The sequence below is a fragment of the Panthera uncia genome (genome assembly GCF_023721935.1).
Source record: "Panthera uncia isolate 11264 chromosome D3 unlocalized genomic scaffold, Puncia_PCG_1.0 HiC_scaffold_8, whole genome shotgun sequence".
NCBI lineage: Eukaryota > Metazoa > Chordata > Mammalia > Carnivora > Felidae > Panthera > Panthera uncia.
Genome location: NW_026057586.1, coordinates 65,920,204 through 65,946,183, shown reverse-complemented (window position 1 = coordinate 65,946,183; position 25,980 = coordinate 65,920,204). Strand labels below are relative to the sequence as shown.

General features: G+C 49.3%; 1 protein-coding gene across 1 annotated transcript in view; it reads right to left on the bottom strand.

The window, feature by feature from the left end:
• Window positions 1-25,980, bottom strand: part of MYO18B (myosin XVIIIB) — a 240,850-nt gene that overhangs the window by 32,022 nt on the left and 182,848 nt on the right. Inside the window, 1 exon segment of the mRNA XM_049619573.1 lies at window positions 5,671-5,801. Within this exon segment, the coding sequence (XP_049475530.1) occupies window positions 5,671-5,801 (131 nt within the window).

The window sequence follows — 25,980 nt, the reverse complement described above, 5'->3', positions numbered from 1 at the left end:
TCTGGGTCTTTCCATGCCTCTGCTGGGTTAGGGTTGTAGAAAGAATAAGACACTGAGAGAAAAGGCGACCAAAGCCTAGGGACCTCGCTGTGTGGCCCGGGTCTACTCTCTTCCCTGCTTGCGATCTCAGTTTCCCTCGTTTGGGGTAAGCCTCTGGCTCCTGCCAGACTCTGGCTATCACAAGAGCTAATCCCAGGGCCCGCTTCTGCCTTAACAGAAAGAACCGGGTTTTCTAAGCCAATATTCTCTATGAGAAATCAGCAGGCATCAGGCGTGACCCATCACTGCTGTATCAATGACTGTTGCACCCTGTATCACCATGCAGGGAAAAAAAATGGTGAAGAATCTTAAGAAGCAATCTCGTAAGAGCATAAGATTATCAGTGGTCATTATTAGTGCCTTCGAAGCCCTGTGACTCTGGAAAAGAACCAGCCGCAAGAAATAAAAAGACACAGGTATGGATGCTTATGGAAAATAATCTTACGTTCTTATTGAAATTTTCATCTGTGCACTGGTTGTTTTTGCCTGTGAACTCATGTCACTGCACTTTCACAGAACTCCTGAGGTTAAAGTCAAGGTCTGCCGGCCATTCTGCCTGTCGACTTCCTGATGAATTACCATCCAAGCCAAGCGTGGTGTCCAGGCTGGACCCCATGCTACCCGCCATTTTTGAAGGTCTCGACAAAATGGAGTATGTCTGAAATAAAGAGGCGGGGTGGAGACGGGCTTCTGGAAGCCACCTCACGCCTTATGGTCTGAGAAACTGCGGAAGGCACTTAACAGCTTCGTTCTGGGGTGGTCTGCAGCTTGGAAGGAGGGGGAGGGGAAAGGCTTTCAGGCTGAAGCAGGCTATTTTGTTCTGCGTGATCCTGAGACTCATTGAACCAGATGGGTAGAAATCGCCACCAGGTTGACTTTTTATAAGCCGTGGATTATTGGTCCTGGTAGATACTGGAGTTTGTACACCACAGTCTACAGAGCCTTTGCATTCTTGGAGACCTCACAGGGGCGTCCAAGGGGTCCGGGAGAGAGACCAAGTAGGGAGGCTTCACCCCGAGCCTTCATTTCTTTCTGCACTCCATCCTAAGTTAGAATTTTCTCCAGGTCTTTGTGTTGGTATACAAAATAAAAAAGGGTGGGGTTCTACTTGAGAGGGAGTTTGAAACCCACTGACCCTTTTATCCTATGAAGAAAGAGTCTCTGTGCTCCAAGTTCCAAAATGGCACTGTATTTTTTATTGCACCCCCTGTCTTTTTTTTAAATGTTTATTTGTTTTGAGAGAGCGAGAGTGAGCATGAGTGGGGAGGGGCAGAAAGAGAGGGAGAGAGGGAGAATCCCAAGCAAGCTCCCCCTACTGTCAGCGCAGAACCCACTGCAGGGCTCGAACCCACAAACTCTGAGATCATGACCCGAGCCCAAATCGAGAGTCGGACGCCCAGCAGAATGAGCCACCCAGGCATCCCAACGTACCTCCTATCTTAACGTAGAAAGTGAATATTGCTGGTGGTGGTGATGATGATGATTTTAACGTGTTGGCTAGGCAAGCAGAGGCCCAGGAAGGGCAGGAGACCTGGTCCGCATCTATTTGGTGGTGCAGCCCGGACAGAACCCTGTCTCCTGACTTATCGGTGGCTCTTTCTCTCACATTGGTGCACGTGGCTTTTAAAGAACTAGTGCCGAGCATTTGTGGACAGGGGCTTGCTGCTAAGCAAGATAATTAATTAGATGTCTTCTGTTGTGGTCCTTCAGCGAGAGTCTCCGTCAGACAACTCCAGTCTAAATGCACACACTGCCTGGGAAGTAACGCGTGAATGCATTGGCCCCAGGTCCCAGTGACACAGACACGCGTCCACCAGAGTGACAGGCCAGTTACTGGGTGGAGAACAAGGACCGTGACAAGAGAAAGGGGGAAGAAGGGGTCTGTTGAACACGACAGCAGAATTTGCTTATCAGGAGTGTGGGGGGTGGGGTCCGGCTGGAAATCATCGAGGCCCCTGCACTTGCTGCCTGAGCCTAAGCTGGCTCCTCGACTTCTCAAACTCCAGTGTCCTCATCCACAAACTGGGTACCAGCCTCAAAAGTTGGGAGACAATGTCTACAAAACAAGTAGGTTGTGCAGGCTGACACAAAGCGGGTCCTCAGCAAAGAGTACCCACCTGGCTGGGGGATCCAGTCCTCCCAAGCTAGAAGGATGCTCAGAAAGCCAGATGGCCTCCGTGGCATCATTTGAACATGTGCTATCCTGCAGTAGGGAGCCATGCTGTGCTTGGGAATGGGGCATCAACCTTCTCAGAATAATGGAGAGAGGCTCTGACTCTGCATCTTTTTAACAGTCTGGCTGGAGCCCGGGACCCCTAATAAATAAATTAACTCAAAATTGCGCCCGTGGCGGGAGCTGCAATCTTTGGTGTGACCCTAATCTTCCCACTTTTCTCACTGTGGCCTAATTTTACCCAGGCTGAGAAACATACAAGTCACACACAACACAGCAATGGAAGTCACCTTTCTAGAGCACTGGTCTCTGACTGGGCCAACTGGAATTGACACACTCTCAGCTGACCTAGGAGTCAGAGGTCATCCATCGACCTCGCCACACTTTCTCCCCTCCCCCCCCCCCCCCCCCCCCCCCCCCCCCCCCGCCAGACCCCAGAAAGGTGAGTAGCTACAGACCCTGGGATAGCCCCAGGAATAGATGGGGCCGTCAGCTGACACATCTCTCCCTCCAGGAGTAATCAGCTTGCACCAGGCCGCGGGGGAACAGCTTAAAGCATTTCCCCCATTCATCCGAGAAGGCTGACGCCACCGCTGAAGTCACAAGGCAGAGCCCGAGTGCAGAAAGGCACGGGAGTCAACGCTGCCACATGGGCAGCCTGGCTTTCCGAGCACGTAACCACGTTTCCAGCCTGGAAGGCCTGTTACACTCGGATTGAATTCCCAACACGGGGAAATGTGACTTTTCATAATTTGAACAAGTCTCTTAAAGAACCTTACCTCCAGCGGAAGCACCACACACACACACACACACACGCTGTTTCTCTCTCTCCACCCGGTGGGTGTGAATCCTAATTGAGAGCTCAGTTTGGAGAGGTACTTCGACGAATCCCTCGGGCTCCCATCCAAAACTCGTACCCCGGGAGATGAGACAATTAAGAAGGAAGTACACCGTGGAGCCGTCAGGATGGGGGAAGAGGAGGAGAAGCTGGCACCCAGGTAGGAGCTGGGGCTCTGCTCCGGATGTTGTCTCTGCAGCCTGGCAAGGCACGGGCTGCCGTTCACTGCCGATAATCATTTCAATGGCAGTGTGACCAGAGAACAAGGTTTGTGCCACATTAATTCTTCAAAATGTGTTGAGACTTCTTTGTGGGCAATTTCCCCCCAGTGTCCCCCCCCATTCTTGTGCCACTGGTCAGATCTCTGCTCTGTGTCTAGTTCAATTCCAAGTTAACGGGGCAGAGAGTCAGGATGGAGTCTCGCTGAGACCCAAGGCCGTGAAAATGCAGACAGGAAGCTGGGGTTCAGATGGGATTCCCGGGGACCTCAGAAAAGTAGGATCGGGACAGAAGGTGAGCATGAGGCTTTTCACCTGGAACAGAAAGAGATAAGCGTGCCTCCTATCAAGATGAGGGTGAGGGCAGGGTCCCTTTAAGGCTCCGAAGGATCCCCTCTAAGCTGAGACTGGAGTGATGTCTGTGACCCTCTATGACCTTGCCACCAGGATCTCGCTTCCCAGGCTCCTTGCTTCCTGTCATACCTCTGCCCAGCCTATACCCACACCTGCAAGCGCCCACACCCTGTGCCTCTTTCCAATTTGGTTATTTTTATAACTTTCATTTATTCTGCTGATAGCTTTCATTTATTAGAAAAGCTATCTTAACACCCCAAACCCAACTAATCCAATTAAAAGTGGGCAGAAGATGTTCACAGACATTTCTCTAAAGAAGACCTACAGGGGCGCCTGGGTGGCTCAGTCGGTTGAGCGTCCGACTTCAGCTCAGGTCATGATCTTGCGGTCCGTGAGTTCGAGCCCCGTGTCGGGCTCTGTGCTGACAGCTCGGAGCCTGGAGCCTGCTTCGGATTCTGTGTCTCCCCCTCTCTCTGCCCCTTCCCTGCTCATGCTCTGTCTCTCTCTGTCTCAAAAATAAATAAATGTTAAAAAAAATTAAAAAAAATAAATAAACGTTAATAATAATAATAAATAAATAAATAAATAAATAAATAAAATCAGGCATATCAAGTCTGTAACTTATAGGAGCAAAATCTCCTCAAAGAGGAACCTACCTAGTACAGCGAGGACTGGGTATGTTCACTGCAGAAACTTTAGAATATGTAAATACGCTTGAAGCAAATCAAAATTTAGGTCACCAGCAATGCCTTCCACCAGAATGTTGGTGTGTTTCCTTCTGGGCTTTCTTTTCCCCCTTAACGAGGCATGGTCAGCTCTACGGGCTCTCCCCACTGGCTAGACCACAGCTAACTCACGCCACTGCTTCCTTCCCTCACTGCCCAGCTCATGCCCACACCTCCTGCGGGTCAGCAGCTGGCTCCTGCTTCACCCTATTAAGAGGGGTGTGACAGGCAAAGGTCTAGGATGGGAAACTCAGCAGCCCCAGGTTTTGCAGCACCTAATTTGCTGTGCGACCCTGACCTTCCCCAGGGTCCTCACGAGAGTGGAGAGGGTTGCACTCCATGGTCTGATCGTTGATTGTTGTGGCTGCAACGCATGCCATCCCCCACAGAGACAAAGCCCAAGAGGGACCAGGGGCCGATGCAGCCCACACAGGGGTGTGTAAGGAGGGCACCGCCTCTGAAGGTTAGGTTAAGGCACCTGTTTCTTCCCAAAGCAATCGCAAAGAAAATCTCTCCCTGCTGCCCAGGCTTTGCGACAGAGGCTGGGATGGGGACAGAGAGGCTGCAGCCAGACAGGCAGCTGTGGGTTCCAGAGAGGTGACAATGCCAAGGTTGCAAAGGCAGCTTTGGGGAACAGGACGCTATGGGCCTCCTGCAGGGGCTCAACAGCCCTGGCCCATGTGGCCACCCGGGGCACCCCTGGCCTGCAGCAGCTCGAGACTTGAGTGGAGATGGTAGGAAGCAACCTGTCTTCCGAGAAAGGAGAGAAGCCCCGACACTGAACTTGAGAGGCCTTGCCTATCACCAGCTGGCTAATTTTGCATCCTCGAATCAGTCGTTGCCTTTGTGAAGCGATGCCCATTTCTGGGCACAGAGGGCTGAGTCCACGGAATGCCAATCTGCAGGTCAAGAATGGTCAACAACTGGCCATTTCACGTGGTCGGTTCAAAGTATTACGTCCACTTGACGCGTGAGGGGACTGGGCCCAGCTTGGACGCGTCACTGGCCATGATTACAAACTGGAGCCCACTCTGCAGACACTTCCCAGGGTCACCTGCCCTAAGTCTTGGAAAGCTGGGCCAGGCGGTTTCGGTGGCAACAAGGAGATGCTGACACTGGAGAGGAAGCAAGCGTCCTGCCCCTCCTCACGGGAGCCAGCCAGTCGTCCTTCCCACCATGAGATGCATCCGGGTGTCCCCGCAGATGCGGCCCCCGGAGGACCCGAGACAAGGAGTTCCATCTACCGAAGGCTGCAGGGCACCCCAGGGCCCCAGGCCACCTGCTGCACCCCGCTGCGCCTGCCCCCCACCCCCCGTAGGTTACCTCTCCGTGTCACTGTCACTGGATGCCAGCTCCTCCAAGGCTGCCTGCAGGTCGGCAATCCGCCGGATGGACGTCTCCAGGTCTGTCTGGAGGGTCTGTCTCACTGCTGAGAGGTCCTCCACGTGCTTCTCCTGGAGGCAGAGACCACAAGCGCACATTGGCCTTGGGCAAGAACCCACACACCTGCCAGAGCTTCTGGGGAGGAGACACATGCTGGGCTGAGTCAAGTGTTCACTGAGCACCTAGTACATGGTGGGCACCCCTTGAGGTACGCTTTCTGCACAGATGGGCTTATGGACCCTCAGAGAGATGCTTTGAATTTTATAGAGGGCAGGGGCGTTTGGGGGGCCACTGGGGCGTGGCCCATGGACAGCGCTCATTCATCCACGCTGGGGTTCTGAGCCCAGCGTGTCTGACCCCAGAGCCACGCTTGGAACCTGCACCACCCATTTTGCACCAGGCACTACACCTTGGATGGATGAGCAAATGTATGAACCAATTAATGTTTCCCAGAACAGTCACCGAAGCTGGTTCAGGAAGCTGAGTCTGCCTCAGGGATGGATCTGGAGTGGGAGATTGATGTCGGCTGGGGAGCAGACAAGAATGGTTCGCGGGGCGCCTGGGTGGCTCAGGAGGTTAAGCGTCCAACTCTTGATCTCGGCTCAGGTCATGATCTCACGGTTCGTGAGGTCCAGCCGCAGGTCAGGCTCTGTGCTGCCAGGGCAGAGCCTGCTTTGGGTTCTCTCACTCTCTCTGCCCCTAGCCCACTCGAGTGCTCTCTCTCTCTCTCTCTCTCTCTCAAAATAAATACACTTTTTTAAAAAGAACGGTGCCCTTTCCACTCTGCCGTCCTGTCCTCAGAGGGTGCAAAGACAAAAATTGACAAGCCAACGGGGCTCGTCCCAGAGCACCCCACTGCCATTTACTAAGATCCTTCTGTGCCTGGCACTGTGCTGAGCGTCTTACCCTCAGGACCTCCCTCCCTGCTCAGAAGCCTGGCGGATGGCTATCATTGCTCCCATTTCGCAGATGAGAAACTGAGGCCCGGGGAAGCAAAGGCTTAATGGCAGTGCTGGAACTCCAGCTCTGCGCATCTGCCTCTCCTCTGTGGGCTCATCTCTTCCCCCTCCAACCCTGCCCTAATCGGATTCTGTCCAGACTCGGGAAAACCTCTGACTTCCATTGGCAACAGGTTTCACCCACAGATTTCACCCACCCCTACCCTTTAATTGCAATGATTAGCAACTAAGGGTGATTTTGCGCTCCCCCCAGGGGACACTCACTGAACAATGCCTAGAGACATTTTTGGCCGTCACACCTTGGTGTGTGTGTGTGTGTGTGTGTGTCACTGGCACCTTGCAGGGATAATGCCCAACATCCTATAATGCACAGGACAGCTGCCTCCACAGAGCATTACCTCGCCCAAATGTCCACAGTGTCCCTGAGAAACCTCGGGTTAAACCCAGAATCTCACCTGCCAGCAGGTAAGCCCAGGGGGAATCAATCAAAGGCAGAGGGAGGTCTGTAGGGGAGGATGCTTCGAGCGGTGGTGTTGAGGATGGGGAGAAGCTGAAAGCAGCCTCATCAGCCAACAACTGGGGATCGGTAGGGGGATCACGGTGTACCACCTTGACGCTCTTAGACATTCCCGTTGGAAATAAGGGCTGTGGCAGCATGGAATGCTTCTGCAGAATGAAGGCACGCAAACAGAATAGAACGGAGGAATATTGTGTCCCTAGCAGTCTGCAAATAACACGCACGCAGTTGGAAAAACACTTAGGAAGTTGGTAGTATTTACAGGATGAGGATGAAGGGAGTGGGTATTATAGATAAAATGTTTCTTTTAAGCTGTTCTAATATTATTTAAGGATTATTTGCCGACTTTAAGAAATTTTTTCACAATAACGTTTGTTTATTTTTGAGACATTAAGAGTGTGAGCAGGGGAGGGGCAGAGAGGGGGAGACAGCGAATCTGAAGCAGGCTCCAGGCTCCGAGCTGTCAGCACAGAGCCTGACGCGGGGCTCGAACTCGTGGACCCTGGGATCATGACCTGAGACGAAGTCAGACACCTAACCGACTGAGCCACCCAGGTGTCCCTTGTCGACTGTTGTTTTAAGGCACACATCTATACCAACTGCTGAGGGCGTGGAAGGGGGCAAAATATAAAGATTTAGGGTCAGACCTAAGCACAGTCCCCGGCTGCCCATTTAACTCACTAGCTGTGCAACCTCAAACAGTTTACAGCCCCTCTCTGAGCCTGGGATTGTTGCCTTTGTTTCTTAGATGAAGAAATGGACGCCAGTGAAGGCATCCAGGGCAGTAAGGTACAGAGCCTGGATTTAAAGACTGCTTTTGCCCCCGCTCCCAGGCCAATGATCTTTCTGGGGTTACCTGTGCACACCCCTGGCGAAAGTCAGGGAGGAGCAGGGGCTGCTCCCCAATTATGGGGACATGCACAGCTCTCCTTTGCAGAGCGGCTCAGCCATTTCTGCTTATTGTGAGTCTGTGCCTTTCATCCGATTCTGAGGTTTTCCAATTTTAACGAGAGAGAGAGAGAGACAAACAGACAGAGAGAGAAAAGGCAAAAACTGAGAAGCCCAAGGGCTGAGCAGAGGAGAAGTGGTGTGGAGAGAGGCGGTCGGGGGGGTGACAAGGAGCTGGAAATGCATTGCAGTTGATCGAAGCCGCCAGCTGTGAAATCCCCATCTTGGTGCTGACAAGGTGAGAGACCGTCCGAGGCAGGGCACCCCCCTCCCCCACCGGGCAGGAGGCCAGTGGGCTGTCAGAGGAAATAACACACAGCGTGGGATGGCTGAGGAGGTACCTGCCTCTGGACGCCCACACGTCAGCTCCTAACGGCACCCAGAGAACTGGCTGGGCGCGAAGTCCCTGTGGCTTCCGAGCTCAGCCCCTTCCTGGGGGCGACAGAATCGACCACCTTCTCCCAGGCGACGGGGCACCTGTGTCTTTGTAAGACACGGAGAGGCTGCGCAAGGGCCACGGCTGGGCCGTTTTGGGCATGTGGTGAATGTTTATTTGGGAGATTGGGAAAGTGAGGCGGGAGCAGTGGAATGGCCATGCAGCCGGGAGAGGACAAAGCCGAGACGGGCAGCCAGGTCTTGGGTTTCTCAGTAACAGCTCTTTATGCCTCATGAGCCTCGGGGATGAGAAGAGAGCACAGAGGTCCCCTCCCAGCTGTGCCTGGGTCAGCTGTGCCCATGCAATGTCACACGGAACCCTCCCGGAGCCTCCTGGTGGGCAGGCACTGTCATCTCAGGGGTGGGTGACTCTGGGCTGGGACTAAGCAGGTGGGCAGAGGAGAGGAGGCACTGAGAAGAAGCATATCTGTAATATCATGAAAGACAAAGTGGCCTCTGGACCCAGGGTGCTGGGGTTCAAATCCCAGCTCTGCCATTCACTGGCTGTGTGACCTGGAGCATGTTACTCAACCTCTCTGATCTCCAGAGAGGAAAGGCTTGGCCAACGCTGGCACTGCTATCATTTAATTCTTAGAGGAGAACGAGGAGTGACCGGAGTGGGGGGGAGCATTGCTGAGGTTTGCCAAGGTCACGGGCGAGCAAGGACTCTGGCTCCAAGGGATTTTCAGTGCCCTGCAGAGGAAGGATGTGGGTGAAAAGCAAGGGCAGCGGAGGGGATGATGTAACCAGATAGAGCGAGGAGAGCTGTGAGCAAAACCATCTATAGGGATGCCTGGGGTGGCTTAGTCCACTAAGCGTCCGACTTTCTGCTCAGGTCATGACCTCACAGTTTCATGGGTTCGGGCCCCGCGTCGGGCTCTGCACCAGCAGCGTGGATCCTTCTTGGGGTTCTCTCTCCCTCTCTCTCCCTGCCCCTCCCCTGCTTGCGCCGCCTCTGTCTCTCTCCAATAATAAAACAACAACAACGAAAGAAAACCCTCCGTAGATAAGGGTATCTGTGGACCAAGGACGGGGCCCGGGGGAGTCACATCAGACTCAGCGGGAACACCCCAAGGAGACGGTTTGGGGAAGTCTAGAGTATGTGCCATCAGTAATCAGCAAACCTTTCCTGCTTCAACTTGGAAGACAAATAGCGTCTGCTGATTGCAGAGACCAAGTCATTAGGACAATGGATGTGGTGCCCCAAACAGTGTCCCTGGGGCAGACAAAACAATGCCCCCGCCGGAGACCCCTCGGGAGACATACAGGGGACACGCAAGAAGGGGGCACCGGGGAGGCACCCTCTCTCGCGTCTGGGAGCCTGGGACCTTCTTCCATTCTCCACAACATCTGACTAACAGTGCTTGGGATTGGACTGGGACCACCACGTGCACATGGGGTTGTGTTTGGAGGCCAAGCATGAAGCCGGTCTTCTCTGTTTTTATCTCTCTTTGGAGGCTTGAAGCGTGAAGAAGTTGGGGGAGAAATCAGGATATGGAACTATTCAGATAGTTAGACGTATACGGCAGAAACCCACTGGCAAATATGCCCACGTTCATCTATGGCTGCAATCGAGCCATATACACACTGTAATAACACACAACATAGATATTATATACATGTATGATATATTCATTACATGTATGTATATGTATGTTTATATACCTTTCATTCATTCACTAAACAGTTATCGAGCACCTACTGTGTGCCAGCCCTGATCTACGCACAAGCGATGCAGGCTAAGTCCTAACTTCTACGGAGTTCAACATTCTCGCAGGGACCTCATCTATCTGTATTGCTGGTGTTCAGAACATAGCAGGCGCTCAGTGTATGTTTGGGGATTGCATGAATGGTGTTATAGCATGACTCTAAGTGGTGAATGAAGCGGGGGGGCCTGGGAATTCATTATGCATACATACTACCACACACACAGAGATAAATACAGTACTGTGTGTATGTGCTGACCTCCCCAGCATCGCTTAAGAGAATCATTAACCCTTGTTAAACTTCCAGGCTACTCCCCCTGGAACATGCCACACAGAGCTGCCCGTGTGGGAGGTCGTTCATACGATAATTAGTAGCTGCAATTAAAATCATCTCCTCCTGTGACATTCCATTGGAGGCTAATATTCAAAACCGTTGTTTGTTTTCTCTGACCAGGGCATCTTTAGCAGACGGCCTCCTGTCTGCAAATGCGCAGGACTCACGCATCAGTTTCTGCGGCTCGAGAGGTTGCCTCTACATCCTTTCAAGGTATCCCACTGCAAAGTTCATTTCTCCTAGTTTATATTGTAGATCAGGCCATCTCAAAACACCTCCTGAACATAATGAAAACTCACTTTGTTTTCTTCTGATGCGCTAAAGACAAATAGAAATGTTATGTTACAGAGCCTGCCTCCCCCCCCAAAAAAAATTACACACAAATATATATGCTATTACAAATACATATAAATACGCATGAACACACGTGTACGTGCATATATTCAGATGCACCTGCGTGAACATTCCCAGTCTGACACATAGCACATACTTAATAAATATTTGTTTAATTAATTATTATGTGAGTATATTTATTTCTATTTTCTCACATGGGCAGGTCCCCTGCTAAATGTATGAAATGCCTCATTTCACATAATTTTTATGAGAACCCTCAAAGTCAAGTGCGACACAAGCACATAAGAAGTAACTTGAGGACATGACGACAAAGTAATGGCAGAGTTATTATCTCAAGTGGTGAGAGGTCAGGTGACTTTTGTTTTCCTTTCTATACTTCTCCAGACTTTCTGCAAAGAATATGGATGACTTTTCTTATCAGAAAGTTAAAAACTATATAAGATTTTATTTCTGTCTATGCTGCGAGGAACAATCCGCCGGACCACCCGCTCAGTGCCTCCCATGCTGGCCTCGTTATCCCCATTTGACAGATGAGCAGACTGAGCCTCAGAAAGGTGAAATCATCTGCCCAAGGTCGTGCACCCAAGACACAGTGATCTATAGCTGGACCTCGGTGTCCTGACTCCAGCCCATGGCTCTTGTCCCCTTTGCTCCTGCTTTACCCAAGGATATTTGTGTCTCCAGAGGTGGGGGGAGTCTTCTCTGAAAGAAGTGATGAGATGATGAGGAATTTCCATTGTTTCATTCAAATTGTCCCAGGGTCCCTTGCCTGGGAGAAATGAGGCTGCGAGGTAAAATAAAAGCCCTGTCAACGGTGTCCTGGCTAGAGTTCCAGGGTCATATTGGCAATGGAACAAGCGTTAGCATGGAGCTTTGAGTCTCAATGTGGGAAAGGAAAGTCTTGGGGTACCCAGTAGAAACCCCCAAAGGAAGCACCAGATTCTCTTACTTAGAGCCCAACCTCCAGCAACAAGAGGGCTAAGGATAAGGTGATCATCACTACGCCAAGTCCCTTTCTTCACAATCTTCCTGCAAATTAATTATTTGATTCTGTGCTTATCATTTGGTAATAGACACAGAGAGACTCATCAAAGACCTTGAAGTCACACAGCTAGAAAGTGACACACAGATTCAAGCTCAGGGCTGCCTGTTTCCAAAGGATCAGTAAATACCTAACAACTCCTCCCACCCTTTTCTGCACCTGCAGCAGGCATGTCCAATCGATCCCTGCATACACCCAGGCAATCTGGGGCCAGAGTCCCCTCTATGAACCACCAAGCTAAGCACTTCATCCAGTGGCCCATCAGCTGGAACTCCCAATCGTGCCACACTCTAAAAGACCTCCATCTTCCTGGAAATGCATCCTGAATCCTCAAAGAAGATACTGATATTAGTTGGTTGGTTGGTTGGCAGACGAGAGGGCCAGGTCTCCTTGAAAACTGGTAAGTGCTCTGTGGAATTGAGAGACCCCAGTCGGGGGCGGTGGGGGGCTAACAACAATATGGGAACAGCAGGAGAAATGAAACGCTTATGTGAATTTTGAAGAATTCTTAATCCTTCCTTCCTTCCAGTCCCTCATCTGGCAAAATGCAAGTATGATCTCCAGACAAAAGATCATGGCAAGAAACAAACGAAATAATGTATGGTGGTGTACATCTGGTCTACCTAATATGTGGGCACACACTTGATACGTAACAAAATGTCCTTCTTTCTATGAAAAGACTCAGAAAGTATGAAGCCTGCAGGTATCACATGGCAAGGACAGCCTCATTTTTCAGAAAATGTAGTTTTATAAGCCTGTTGCTTTTTTGTTGTTGTTGAAACTGGAAGGATTTAATACAGTGCCTCAAAGGAGCCTTTATCAGTTGAGAAAATAGAAATAGCTCTAGATCATTCAAACAAAAGAATTTAATACAGGGAATTGGTTATTCAGATGACAGAAAAAGGTGAGAAGCCAGGATAGATTAGCAATGGCAGGAAGGCACTGCCAACCTAGAGCTCGAAGGACAAATCAGAATGTTGGGCCATCCAATGGGAGGCTGCCTCAGCTGCTGCCGGGGATGCACCTCCAAGGTAGTGCAAAAGAGGGAGAAATATCCTGGCTTCTCTCCCTCTCCTGCTCATTGTCCATTGCCGCCTTTCATTGGTTGACCAATGAAAGGCAAGGAAATGAGAAAACAGTTTCCTACAATTTATTTTTATTTTTTTTAATGTTTATTTTTGAGAGAGACAGAGACTGAAACAGAGAGACAGAGCATGAGCAGGGGAAGGGCAGAGAGAGGGGGAGAGACAGAATCCGGAGCAGGCTCCAGGCTCTGAGCCATCAGCACAGAGTCCACCACGGGTTTTGAACTCATGGACCTCAAGATCATGACCTGAGCAGAAGTCGGACGCTTAACCGACTGAGCCCCCCAGGTGCCCCTAGTTTCCTACAACGTAAAGTCGAGAAGAGAAGGAGCGGGAATGTATCTGAGAGGAAGAGAGGAGAATCACGGGCACAGAGCACAGACATATCCAGGCTTAACCCAGGCTTCATTATGAAAGACAGAGTGTTCTCAGTTTGTAGAAAGTCATCCAACTGTATGTTTGCAAGATCTGCACACTTTCCTCTCTCTCTCTCTCTCTCTCTCTCTTTCTCTCCATCCATACCTATATTTATAAATATTTATATTTTATATAGATGTAAATATATAGTAGATAGATAAATAGATGCGTGTGTATATGTATATATATGTAAATATATATATATTTATATGTATATATATGTAAATATATATATGTTTTTCCTTGAAATATATATATGTATATATATATTTCAAGGAAAAAGTCCTAAGAAATCCAGAATTACAATTTTCAAGTGTTACAGAACCAAATGTTGGATTACAACCCCCTAATCTGTATTAGTTATTTATTGTTACATAACAGGTTGCCTCAATACCTAGTGTTTTGAAATATGAAAGATCATTCACTATCTCTCTCAGTGTCTCCTGTGGGTCAGGAATTCAGGAGTGGCTTATCTGGCTCAGAGTCTATAGCAGAATGAATAACAGCCTCCAAAGACGTCCACATCCTAATCCCTGCTACATGTGACTATGTTAACTTAGATGGCAAGAGGAATTTTGCAGGTGTGATTAAATTAAGGATCTTGAGATGGGGAGGTTATCCTGGAGTATCCGGGTGATCCCTGGATGTCATCAGAAGGGTCCTCATAAGAAGAAGGTGGGAGGGTCAGTGGGGAAGAAGGCAATAAAGTGATGGCGGCATAGTGCTGGAGTGAGGTCGCCAGGAGCCAGGAATTTCTGGCTGCTTCCACAAGCTGAGAGAGGCAAGGCATGAGTTGCTCTGGGGGCCTCCAGAAGGAACCAGTCCTGTTTGCACCTTGATTTTAACCCCTTAAGACTTATTTTAAACGTCTGACCTCCAAGTCAGTAAGAGGATAAATTGCATTATCCTAAGCTGCTAAGTTTGGGATAATTTATGGCAGCCGCAAAAGAAAACTAATCCAGAATCTGTATTAGTGAAGATGTCAGCCAGGGCATAGTTGTCCAAAGGCTTGACTAAAGCTGGAGGGTCCCTTCCAAGAAAGGCTCACTGACATGGCTGTTGGCTGGAGCCTTCGGTTCTCTGCCACAAGGGACTTCACTGAGCTGCTTGAGTGTCCTCAGGACGTGGTGGTTGGGGGTCCCAGGGCACATGATCCAAGACAGAGGAGGGCAAATGCCAAATGCCTTGGATAACCTAGCCTCGGGAGTGACAAGGTGTCATCACTACTGACCATCTCTTGATCACACAGACCAACTCTGGCACAATATGGGAGGAGGCTATGCAGGGGTGTGAATGCCAGAGGTTGGGATCATGGGGCACCATCTTGGAAGTTGACCAACACGGTAACACTAGACGTTCTTCACATATAACCTCCATCTCAATGGACTCCACCACCCACAAAGGAAAACACCGTAGCCATCCTGCACTTCTTCTCATTTCTAGAAACATATCTATTTATAGGTTGAATTATGTCCCCCTGACCCCAAAATAGGTTGAAATCCTAATCCCCGGTACCTCAGAATACAGCTGTGTTTGGAGACAGGGTCTTTACAGAGGTAATCAAGTTAACATGAGCTGACCCACATGCAGTATGACCAGTGTCCTTATAAGAAGAGAGACATTTGGAAAGGGACAGACACACACAGAGGGGAGATGATGTGAAGACACACAGGGAGGGCTCCATGTGTCAGCAGGAGATCCCAAGGATGCATCTACAAGCCAAAGAACATAAAAGACGGCCAGCAAACCACCAGCAGCTAGGAGAGAAGCATGGAGCACTTCCCTCTCTAGCCCCTATAGGGGGAGCACAACTCTGCCGACACCATGATTTCAGGCTTCTGGCCTCCAGACCTCGAGACATTTCTGTTTGTCCAAGCCACTCTGTCTGTAGCACTTTGCTACAGCAGCCCTAGCATACTTGTATAATGCCCTGTGATCCTTTATTTGTCTTTTAAACACCATTTCTTCTCTTTTCTGGTTCCCACAGGGTTCCCTATAGAGAATTTAGAAAATAAAGTGGCAAAAAAAACCCTTTAAAAATGTCTGTTACTTGGGGACAACCCCTCTTAAGGACTAAGACGGTGTCTTTCCATCCTGTGTTCATTTCTGCACGTGCGTATAGATGCTTGGGTAAAATGGTTTTATGTGAAAGGCAGAATGGAGTTAGCCATGCAGACAAGCAGGGAGCCTTGGAACCCCCACCCCGCCCCTCCAGCTTGCCCCACCAGGATTCCCCGTCACCTTGAGACAGAAGGGCTTGGGACTCCAGGCACCTGCTTGCAGCCCTCCTTCTCCCTGCTCATTTTCCTAACTGATTGTTTCAAAATGCCCCCAGCTACTGCCTGAAGGCCTTTATAGAATTCCGGAAAATGAACGTTTTATGCAGCTTGGGCTGATAAACATCTAGATGATGAGGACCTGGCCTGCACATATTGTGTGTGCGATATGCATGCACACATCACAGGTGCATCTGTGGACACACACAGCATCTGCCAGGCCCCAAAACTGAGGCTCTGAGCAGCAGGACACCTGGCCAAGGTTGCTGAGCCACCCCCTGGGTGGCCGAGGTCGAGCTAGAACCTAGGTCCTCTCTCTGTTAGACAGTGAGCTCCCCTCGGGGCGCTGGGGTGGGTTAAGCGACTGACTTCGGCTTAGGTCATGATTTTATGGTTCGTGGGTTCGAGCCCCACGTCGGGCTCTGTGCTGACGTCTCAGAGCCTGGAGCCTGCTTCAGATTCTGTGTCTCCCTCTCTCTCTGCCCCTCCCCCACTCACGCTCTGTCTCTCTCTCTCTCTCTCAAAAATAAATGACCATTGGGGCACCTGGGTGGCTCAGTTGGTTGAGCATCTGACTTCAGCCCAGGTCACGATCTCATGGTTCATGAGTTCAAGCCCCACATCGGGCTCACTGCTGTCAGTGCAGAACCCTCCTCCAGCTGGATCCTCTCTGCCCCTCCCCCACTTGTGGTCTCTCAAAAATAAATAAGACATTTAAAGTAAATAAATAAATAAGCATTTTTTATAAAGGAAGTGAGCTCCTCCCTCTACGTTTTCTCTTTCACCCACTTTGGACTATGAGCCATTTTTGCCTAAACACTGGGCGCCACCCCTGGGTGACAATGGTGCCACGGACTGGGGTTCCAATGGTGAGGAGGGGGCTTTGTACTGGATTCTGGGGGGTCCCAAGTTTCTCCAGATGGGTGGGGGGTGGTGGAGGGCACAGACTCCTTTCACCGGCACCAGACCCTCACAAAAGACCAGTGGGGTGGGGACAGCCAGGAGGGAAGTGATCAGGCTTTGTGAGTCTTTGAATCACAAGCTTTGCGAATTAAATTAAATTAAATTAAATTAATTATTAATTAATTTAATTTAATTTAATATGGAACAGAGTAGTATAAAATGAAATAAAATAAAATAAAATAAAATAAAATAAAATAAATCCCACTCTCTAAAAATTCCTTACAGCTCTAGCTACTCAGAGCTCACAGCTTTCTCAGCCCTAAAACTGGCCCCAGGCTGTGACTTCTGATGCAGCATCTTCAGAAAGGGGCAAAGAAGGACTGTGGGTGGAGTCCAGCCCTCCCAAGGGGACACCAGCAGGGTGTCACAAAGCCCCGCCAGCCACAGACAGCCATCCTGACCGGGAGTGAACTTCCAAACCCCCCATTCCTGACTCCCCAGAGTCGCCCACCCAGTTGCTTCCTGCAAAAAAAAAAAAAAAAAAAAAAAAAGAAGAAGAAGAAGGAAAGCATTTCATTTTTCTACTCAGATGCAAATATGACGTATCTGTGCCACCCAATTTCTCCTGACAGAAGAATAATTATATCAACATAATTAAGTCTCAAATGCAAAAATTATCTGTACCACATACACTGACACTACACTTCCCGCATCAGAGGGCCATTGTTCCAGGCAGTAATTATCGAGTCACCTTTGACATGTCTTATTTCAATTTAAATGGAAATGAAGCTCGTATGTCTTCTCAGCCCACTAGTCCATGTGATTGCAGAAATAGGGAAGCTGGACTTTGAAACTTCTCAAGTGTCCCCTGGGTCCTGCACCCAAAGAAGGTAACGCAAACACCATTTATTCCATACCCCCTACCCCCCACCCCCCGGTCCCTACTCTGGGCTTCAAGTGTCTCCTCAGTACAATGGGGCTGGTCTCTTGCACTTTTCTCCTGCCCTCTGTTCATGATCATAGAGGGTCCATCGTCATCCCCTAAGGGTGCTCTTGCTGTCTTGCTGTCTTCAGCTGCTGTCCCTCTCTTCCGCCTAGCCCCCTTTCTGTGCTGCATCTCGTAAATCGCCCAACGGAGAATCTCTGTAATGTGATCACATCCTCTCCCGCTTAAGAGGCCCTAGTTCCTCCTCATTTCTCACAGTCCAAACTGTGTGGCTAAGCCTGGCGAGGCTTCACGGTCCCCCGCCCACCTTCTGACATTCTTCTCCTTCCAGTACCCACCCTCTGCACCCCACTCATTGGTAATTCCCATGGTCTTCACCAGCTCCCAAACAGGCTGCGCTCCTTCCTGCCCCTGTGCCTTTGCGCCTACTGTTCCTCTACCTGGAATGCTCTTCCCTGCTGAGTGAACTCCTACTCATCCTTCAAGACCCATTTCATAGTCATTTTCTCCATGATGCCTTCTTCCATGATGATGCCTTCTCCATTGCGTCCAGTCTGACACCAGTCCAGTCTTGTCACCCATCTACCTGACCCTCAGTTTCCCTAAACTGTAAAGTGGGAATGACCTCAGCATGGCTGTGCTGTGGGATTGTACAAGAGCCCACAGATGTGGGCTCCTGGGTGGAAGGTGCTTGATATACCGCATACAACACAGCAGGTGCTCCATAAACAGCCCTCTTTCCTGTTCCCGGAGCAACCGGGTGACAGCTTGTAAAGTGTGGCAAGTTGACGGGGGTTCCTCTATCGTGACATTTTCTCACGTTCCCCCCATGTCCCCTGGCCCTCTCAGGCTCCTCATTTAGGCAGCTGGGCCACTCAACCCTGCACCCGCCCTGGCTGTACTATTTCAATGCCCCAGATCCTTCCTGTCCCCTCTCCACCAAAACACACTCCCATCTCTCCCAACTTCCTCACTTCCCGGTCACAAGTCATGCAAACGTGCCCAGGAATCGGAGAAAATCATTATTGCCAATGGGCTAACCCCCACTGCCCATGGTCAGGTGAGATCTCGTCCTTGTTAGCATCCTTCTGTGTTCAGAGAGTTCCAGGAGAGATGTGGTGCAGGACCGCAGATACTCCCTAGGAGTCGAGGAATATGCACAGCCAGGGAGAGACAGCGCAGCGGTGAGATTGAGAAAAGGCACCAGACCCAAGCCCCGGATACGGGGCCCGCCCCTGCCCCGACTCCCCAGCACCAGGGACACATGCGAGAGTCTGCCCTCTCAACTCCACGTTAGCCATCCATTCTCTCCCTGTCTGCAAAGCCCAGGTCACGTCCACGTGCTTTGTAAACTGTGAAGAGCGGAATGCGTACAAGACCATTGTCATATGGCTTCGTCCCTCTCCAGAGATCCACTTTGCTTCAGGCACACACAGTCGTCTTATCATGACTGAAGCCCCAGCCGGCAGTCCCAACAAGCCAAAGAACCATCACCAATGAGCTCGAGTGAACAGAAACAAACCCTCCCAGGTCCATCAACCTTCATTAATAGTCTTGTGTTACTAGATACGTCCCCCCGCCGGAAGTGATCAGCCAGGACGTGGACCGGAGCTGTGGGTCCTGGCAATCAATGCCGGATCCCAGCTTTTCTCATGCTTGGACCGAGGTCAATGCCGTCTGGCTGAGAAATGGGTGGAAATAGGAGCTGTTGTCAGAGAAAACAGTGCGTGCGACATTAACAGCTAAAGACGCCGATAAACAGTGTGCGGCCAGGCGTGATAATGACCGGAGATTAAGACAATGATTTCTGGACTTGATTGACTTCCATCTGCTGAGGCGAGAGGATGTTCCAGAGATGCAAACACCCTGGCTTCATCTCGAAGCAGTGGAAAGTTCCACTTATTGACTGGGAAATGGGCTTTTGTCGGTAGTTTTGACTGTCATTTTTATTCACGCTACTTTTTTTGTGGGAGCATAGTTTCAAATGCTCATGAACTCCTCTAATTCAAGAGCACTATGTGGCCTCCAGACAGGGGTTCTAGGTGGGTTTTTATTTCCTGGATGGAAGGAGACTCTGTTAGAAAGGAGGGTTTCTCAATTTCAGTGTTACTGACATTATCGACACTATTGATGTATTGACATCGATTGACATTGACAGGGGAGGGAGATCATTTTTTTAAGTTTATTTATTTTGAGAGAGAGAGACAGAGAGACTGAATGGGAAAGGAGAGAGAGGGAGAGAGAGAATCCCAAGCAGGCTCTGTGCTAACAGCCTGCCAACTGCACAGAGCCTGACGCAGGGCTCGAACTCAGGAACCTTGAAATCATGACCTGATCAGCCAAAATCAAGAGTCGGACAGTTCACTGACTAAGCCACCCAGGTGCCCTGGGGAGGGAGATTATTCTTTGCTGGGGGTGCCGGGAAGCTGGCTGTTCTAAGCATTTCAGGATCATTAGCAGTGTCCTTGACCTTGACCCAGTAGATAACCAGCAGCATGCCTGCCCCCACATTGTGCCCATCAGTGATGTCTCCAGATGTTGCAAAATATTCCCTGAGTGGCAAAATCCAATGCGGTCGAAAGCCAAGCTAAAGGCAGAAGGGGGGGCAGTAGACACAGACTCTGGATCAGACAGATGCGAATTTGAATCCTGAACTGGTAAACCACTTCCTGCTGTGTGACCTCATCTTAAAAAAATCCGCTTTCCCCTTCCATGGCTTCAGGGGGTCTGGAATAAGGAGAGAGCATGATACAGTGCCAGCCACTCCCAGGGAGGCCCCTGGGCCAGCGGCATCACCTGGTTCCTGGTTGGGAATGCAGATTCTCAGGCCCTGCCCCAGATGTGCTGACGTAGGCTCTGCATCTGAACAATACCCCGGGGGTGATCCACATGCATCGTGATGTTCCTTCACGAAATAGCAACATCTTGATTGGGCGCAAAGGTTTCGAAGTCCAGGAGACCAATTCCATGTCCCGGCGCTAATCTTTCCTACTTATTTAGCCTTGGGCAAGTCACTTCGTCTTTTTAAACGCCTTTTTAAAAAAAATTGTGTAAAATAGAGGGGAAAAAAAAATATTACCTGGCTCATGAGGTTGGAAGTGCCGATTTCATGAGACAAATTGTGGAAAGCGTGGAAAGCACTTTGCACTGTGTCTGCCATGTAGCAGACAGGCAGTAAATGTCCCCAGATTGCCCTGTCCTCCTTTGAGACGCCTCCCAGACTGTAACATTAGGAAGCCCAGGCCCCCCGCGGGGGGACACAGAGACGTGGAAACTCCCTCCATACACTTTTGTGATCTTCCTTTTGATGGAGTCTAAAATTATATCAGCCACTTGGCCACTCGTGGTCCATTTATTCATTTATTGACTCAGTGGGAAAGAAACGATCGCTAAGCAGTGTATGATCTCTCTTTTCTCCTCCACATGTCGAGGTTGTGGCCCGCGCCACCTGGACGAACAGCCTCATCAAATCCACCTCGCTGCTGCCCTCCATCCCACCCTCCCCCCACCCCTGGCTCTTGCCAGCTCTATCCATCCTGCCCTCTCCAGCACGCAGGGTCATCTGGACTTTCTCATTGAGGGGCTTGGCTCAGAGGGGCTGCTGGCCTCAGAGGGGCTGGGGCTGCTGGAAGGCAGGCCTCGTTCATTCTCCTCAGGGTAGACACATGGCTTTGACTCCCTCCCAGGGCCGGGGAACATGTTAGCAACAGCCTCCAGAGGCTCTTCCTTCTCCTCATTCCCTCTCTGGAGGCCACATGCTGCCCCGGGAGAGACAGTGGTCTGAACTAAGCAACAATTCCTTAAAATGTCTCCACGTTTGGGGCTGCCTGGGGGGCTCAATTGGTTGAGTGTCTGACTTTGGCTCAGGTCATGATCTCATGGTTCATGGGTTTGAGCCCCACATCAGACTTTCTGCTGTTCTCACAGAGCCTGCTTGGGATCCTCTGTCTCCCTCTCTCTCTTCCCATCCCCTGCTCACTCTCTCTCTCAAAAATAAAATAAACATTAAAAAAATGTCTCCACATTTGAATGAGGCCCTTCAGGACCTCTGAAAGTAGGTCTAGGAGTTTCCTGTGTGAATCCGAGTGCTTGATGGAACCCTTTCAGCTTTTATGTTCCAAAACAGGGGCAGCAAACTATGGTCTGCAATTCCAATCTGGCCTGTGCCTGTCTTTGTAAATAAAGTTTTATTGGAACACAACCACACATTCATTTATATATTGTCCGTGTGGATGCTTTCAGGATTCAGAGGTTGAGAGAGAGTCTGTGGTGCACAAAGCTGAAAATATTTACCCTCTGGACCTTGGGGGAAAAAATTTACTGGTCCCTGTTCTAAAATCTTAGGGTTCTAAAATTCAGTAGCTTTTGGGAGTGAATAATTCTAAGAATGTATGACTTCCAATAGTCCATACTTTTATTAGGCTGAACCGTGTGAAATCAACTATAGTCAACCATTTTATATACAAATGGAAATTTTGTATGGTTCAACCTAATAAGATTTTACTATTATGTATGTCTAATGATTCAAGCTTCTACGCGTCCTAAGATTTTCTAGCTTGAAGATTCTAAGGTCTTAGATACCATAGTATCTCTAGGATGCTATCATTCCAAATGCTAAGATTCCACAGGTCTAAATGTTGAGCAATCATGTTGTTAGGAAGTCATATCAGAGGAGAGGAAGGTTTGAAAGTTAACTTACAGGCATAACAGAGTTTAGCTGTAAAACTTATTTTTCAAAAAATGCAGGGCGGTGGCGCCCTGTGGAAAAATGGATGAAATACAGAGACTAGATGACAATGTTGGTGTCCTTGCCATCCCAAGACCAGGGTGGCCCAAGGCACGAGTGGGGTTTAACCTAAAGGAGTTGACGGCTCAGTGAGGCTATCTTGAGCATAGCCTTGTTACTTCTTGCTCCAAAACCAAGTCCCCCTCCTTCTGGCCATGAGAAGAGCCATAAGTGGCCCAAAGAGGGAAGTGGAAAGGAAGTGCATGTGGCCTGGCTGGCTTCACCCCAGGAAGAGGTCGGGGAGGAACCGCGAGTAAGACTGGAACAAAGGGGAAGAATTCAGATTACATGCCAAAAGGTTATGTTGGTGCCAGATTATGCCTGCTGGCCACAGGTGGCTACTGAGTGTTTGATACGTGGCCCGTGCAAGTCAACAGCTGTGTCCTAATCGTATTTAATTTTAATTAACCTAAATTTAAATAGCTCCATGAGGCTGCTGGCGGACATATTTGGAGACCACCTCTCTAGGGGATTCGCATATGTTCTAGGGAGATAGAAAAGAACCTAGGGGAGCCTTGCTGGCTCAGTTGATGGAGCATGGGACTCTTCATCTCAGGGCCATGAGTTCAAGCCCCACACTGGGCACAGAGATTACTTTAAAATTAAAAACTAAAATAGAATAATCTAAACACTGGGGAAATCACTGTGCCTCACCTGTCCTGATTGCTGAAGTTATCACTCCAGAAGACAAAACTAGAGAAACCTGAAGCTTCTTAGAGCCCTTGGGGTCAAGGTGTTTATGCTTCTAACCCTCCAAGAGAGGTTATTATTCTATATTCTAAAGACTCAGCACTGAAAGGCACATGTGCCCAGGACACCCTACTGATTACAACTGGCAGCCCCCAACCCCATTTTTTTTAAATAGCAGGCTTTCAGTTTTGCATATGCAAATGTTTGATGGAGTCACTCAACCAGACAGCAGATATTTGAGCACCTACTTGGTGTGCGGTTAACTTTTGGACCCCCACAATGGAAGAGTCAAGAAGAAAGGGATGCCTAACAACAGGAAGTACACGGTTAGCTGGGCGGAAAGGTTAGAGAAGCAAAATAACCATATCACTAATACAGAGGCAGGAACCATAAGCTAAATAGGGTAGTCGACTGTGTGGTCAGGGTCTGGATGGGGGGAAGCTCTGTCACCTCTCTCAGCCTCTGTCTCCCGATCTGTAATATAACCATGATGCAGTGTCTATATTAGGATTCCTTGTGTCTATGTGCACCACTGAGGGTCTTGTTAAAATGTGCATCTTGACTTAAAGGTGTGGCGTGGGGCCTGGGATTCTGCATTTCTGTAGCCATGACCGCTCATCTGTGAGCCACACTTTGAAAAGCAGGCAGTAGGTCCCAGGGGATTTGGGAGAAATAAATAATATAAGGCATAAAACATGCCTGGCATAAATGGCAAGCTGTTATATAAATCACAGCAGTTAAAAAAAAAACAAGTAAATATAAACTATATACAACTCAACTTAAAATCAACCTCCAGCTAAAATCCATAATGGAAACCAACCGACCAACCAACCATGGGATCACAAATCAGGGTTCTTTTTATACTTTTTGTATGAAAAGGAGTCCCTTCCCCCGCTCTGGTTAAGTATGTCTTAACTATTAGCATCATCTCACAAAAGTCAGAATTCTCCCAAAGATCCCTTCTGAAAGCCATTCCAGTTAAAATGCAAACATAACTATTAGGCTCGAAACAGTGCAGTGTCCTTGACTCTCAGTGTCTCATGATGGCCTGACATTAACCCACAACCTACTGTTCACTCTCACAACAGAAGTGTGTACACAGACTGTTGATTTTAGTCCTTGGGGTTTTCCAGCTGAGGCAGTGCTCTATAATAAACATGGGGTAGGTAGGGACACTTATTATTTTTTGACCTTTAAAATGTGCCAAACACTTTTAAATCACCTATGTTATAACACATTTTAAAGATGAGGAAACTGAGGCTCAGAAAAGACAGGCGGATTTGTCCTGGACACACAGTCTGGAAAGGCTGGAACCAGGATTTAAATCTAGCTCTGAGGTCTGTCTCCTATTCTATTTTTCCTTCCACTAGAGCTTAGAACAGGAGTCAACAAGGCACAGCCTGTGGTTTTGTTGGTTTGTTTTGTAAATAAAGTTTTATTGGAACACACATGCCCATTCATTTGTGTATTGTTTATGGCTTCTTTCGCACAACAATGTGCAGCGTTTTGTGACAAATTGTATAGGCTGCAAAGTCTAAAATATTTACGCCCTGACCCTTTACAGAAAACATTTGCTGATCCCTGGTGAAAAGCATCCGATTGCTACCTGGGCACAACTCAGGACGTTTGGCCAGGCTCTTGGGAAGAAGTGAAAGCCATCTTATTTCCTGAGTTCCTTTCCTTTTGTTTGCCGAGAAGTGACATTAAGGCTTCTTTTTTTTTTCTCCCCACCCACCAGCAATGAGCTCTCAAAGGCTGGAGCCTAAAGGATTACCCTTGAGTATTTGTTTATAAGCCTCTCTCCAGCAGGACGCTTTGTCTCCAAATCGCTGCCAAACTTAATAACAGCACCGACCACGTCATCTCCCACCTAGCTCTGCTCTGCCACAAAGCTGGGTGGATGTCAGCTGTGGAGAGCTGCAAATTGCCCAAACAAGGACAGTTGTAGCTTGTTTTTGCCTTTCTTTTTCTATTTGAAAACTTTTCGGGGAGGAAGATGAGAATGCCATTAGGGAAATGGATGTGTTGATTCTAATTATCTGAGCGGGTGGCAGAGGTGACTAGAGGCAGGATGGGCTCTGCGTCATTTACCTGGCATGCAGCCAAGGCAAGGCTGGGGAAAGGGCAGAATTCCAATGAAGCCAGTGCCCGGGACACTGAGCACAAATAAGGAGGCATCCACGAACCCACCCGTTACGAGAGAGGACAGCACACGGGGGACAAGATTCCCAGAACTGTCAAACTGGAAAAGATCCAACCACTTCTTCTATCTCTGCTCTGAAGCTCAGAGTTTGCCTGCTCTCAAAGGGGCTCTGAGGTGCTCTCTGCTCTGGGTCTGACTCTTGTGTTGATGATAATAGTGATGATGATGGTGGTGGTGGTGATGGTCATGCTAATAGTCATAATGGTGGTGATGGTGATGATGGTGGTGTAATGATAGTGCTGGTGGTGGTGGTGGTGGTAGTGGGTAGTGGTCGTGGTGGTCGTCATGATGGTGGTGATGATAATGGTGGTGGTGGTGGTGGTGGTGGTGGTGGTGGTGATGGTGGTGATGATGGGGGTGGTGGTGGTGGTTATGGTGGTGGTCATGATGGTGATGATGATGATGATGGTGGTGGTCATCACAATGGTGGTGATGATAATAATGGTGGTGGTGGTGGTGGTAGTGTTCATGGTGGTGGTGTTGGTGGTGATGGTGGTGATGATGATGGTGGTGATGATGGGGGTGGTGGTTATGATAGTGGTCATGATGGTGGTGGTCATCATAATGGTGGTGATAATAATGATGGTGGTGGTGGTAGTGTTCATGGTGGTGGTGTTGGTGTTGATGATGGTGGTGATGATAATAATGG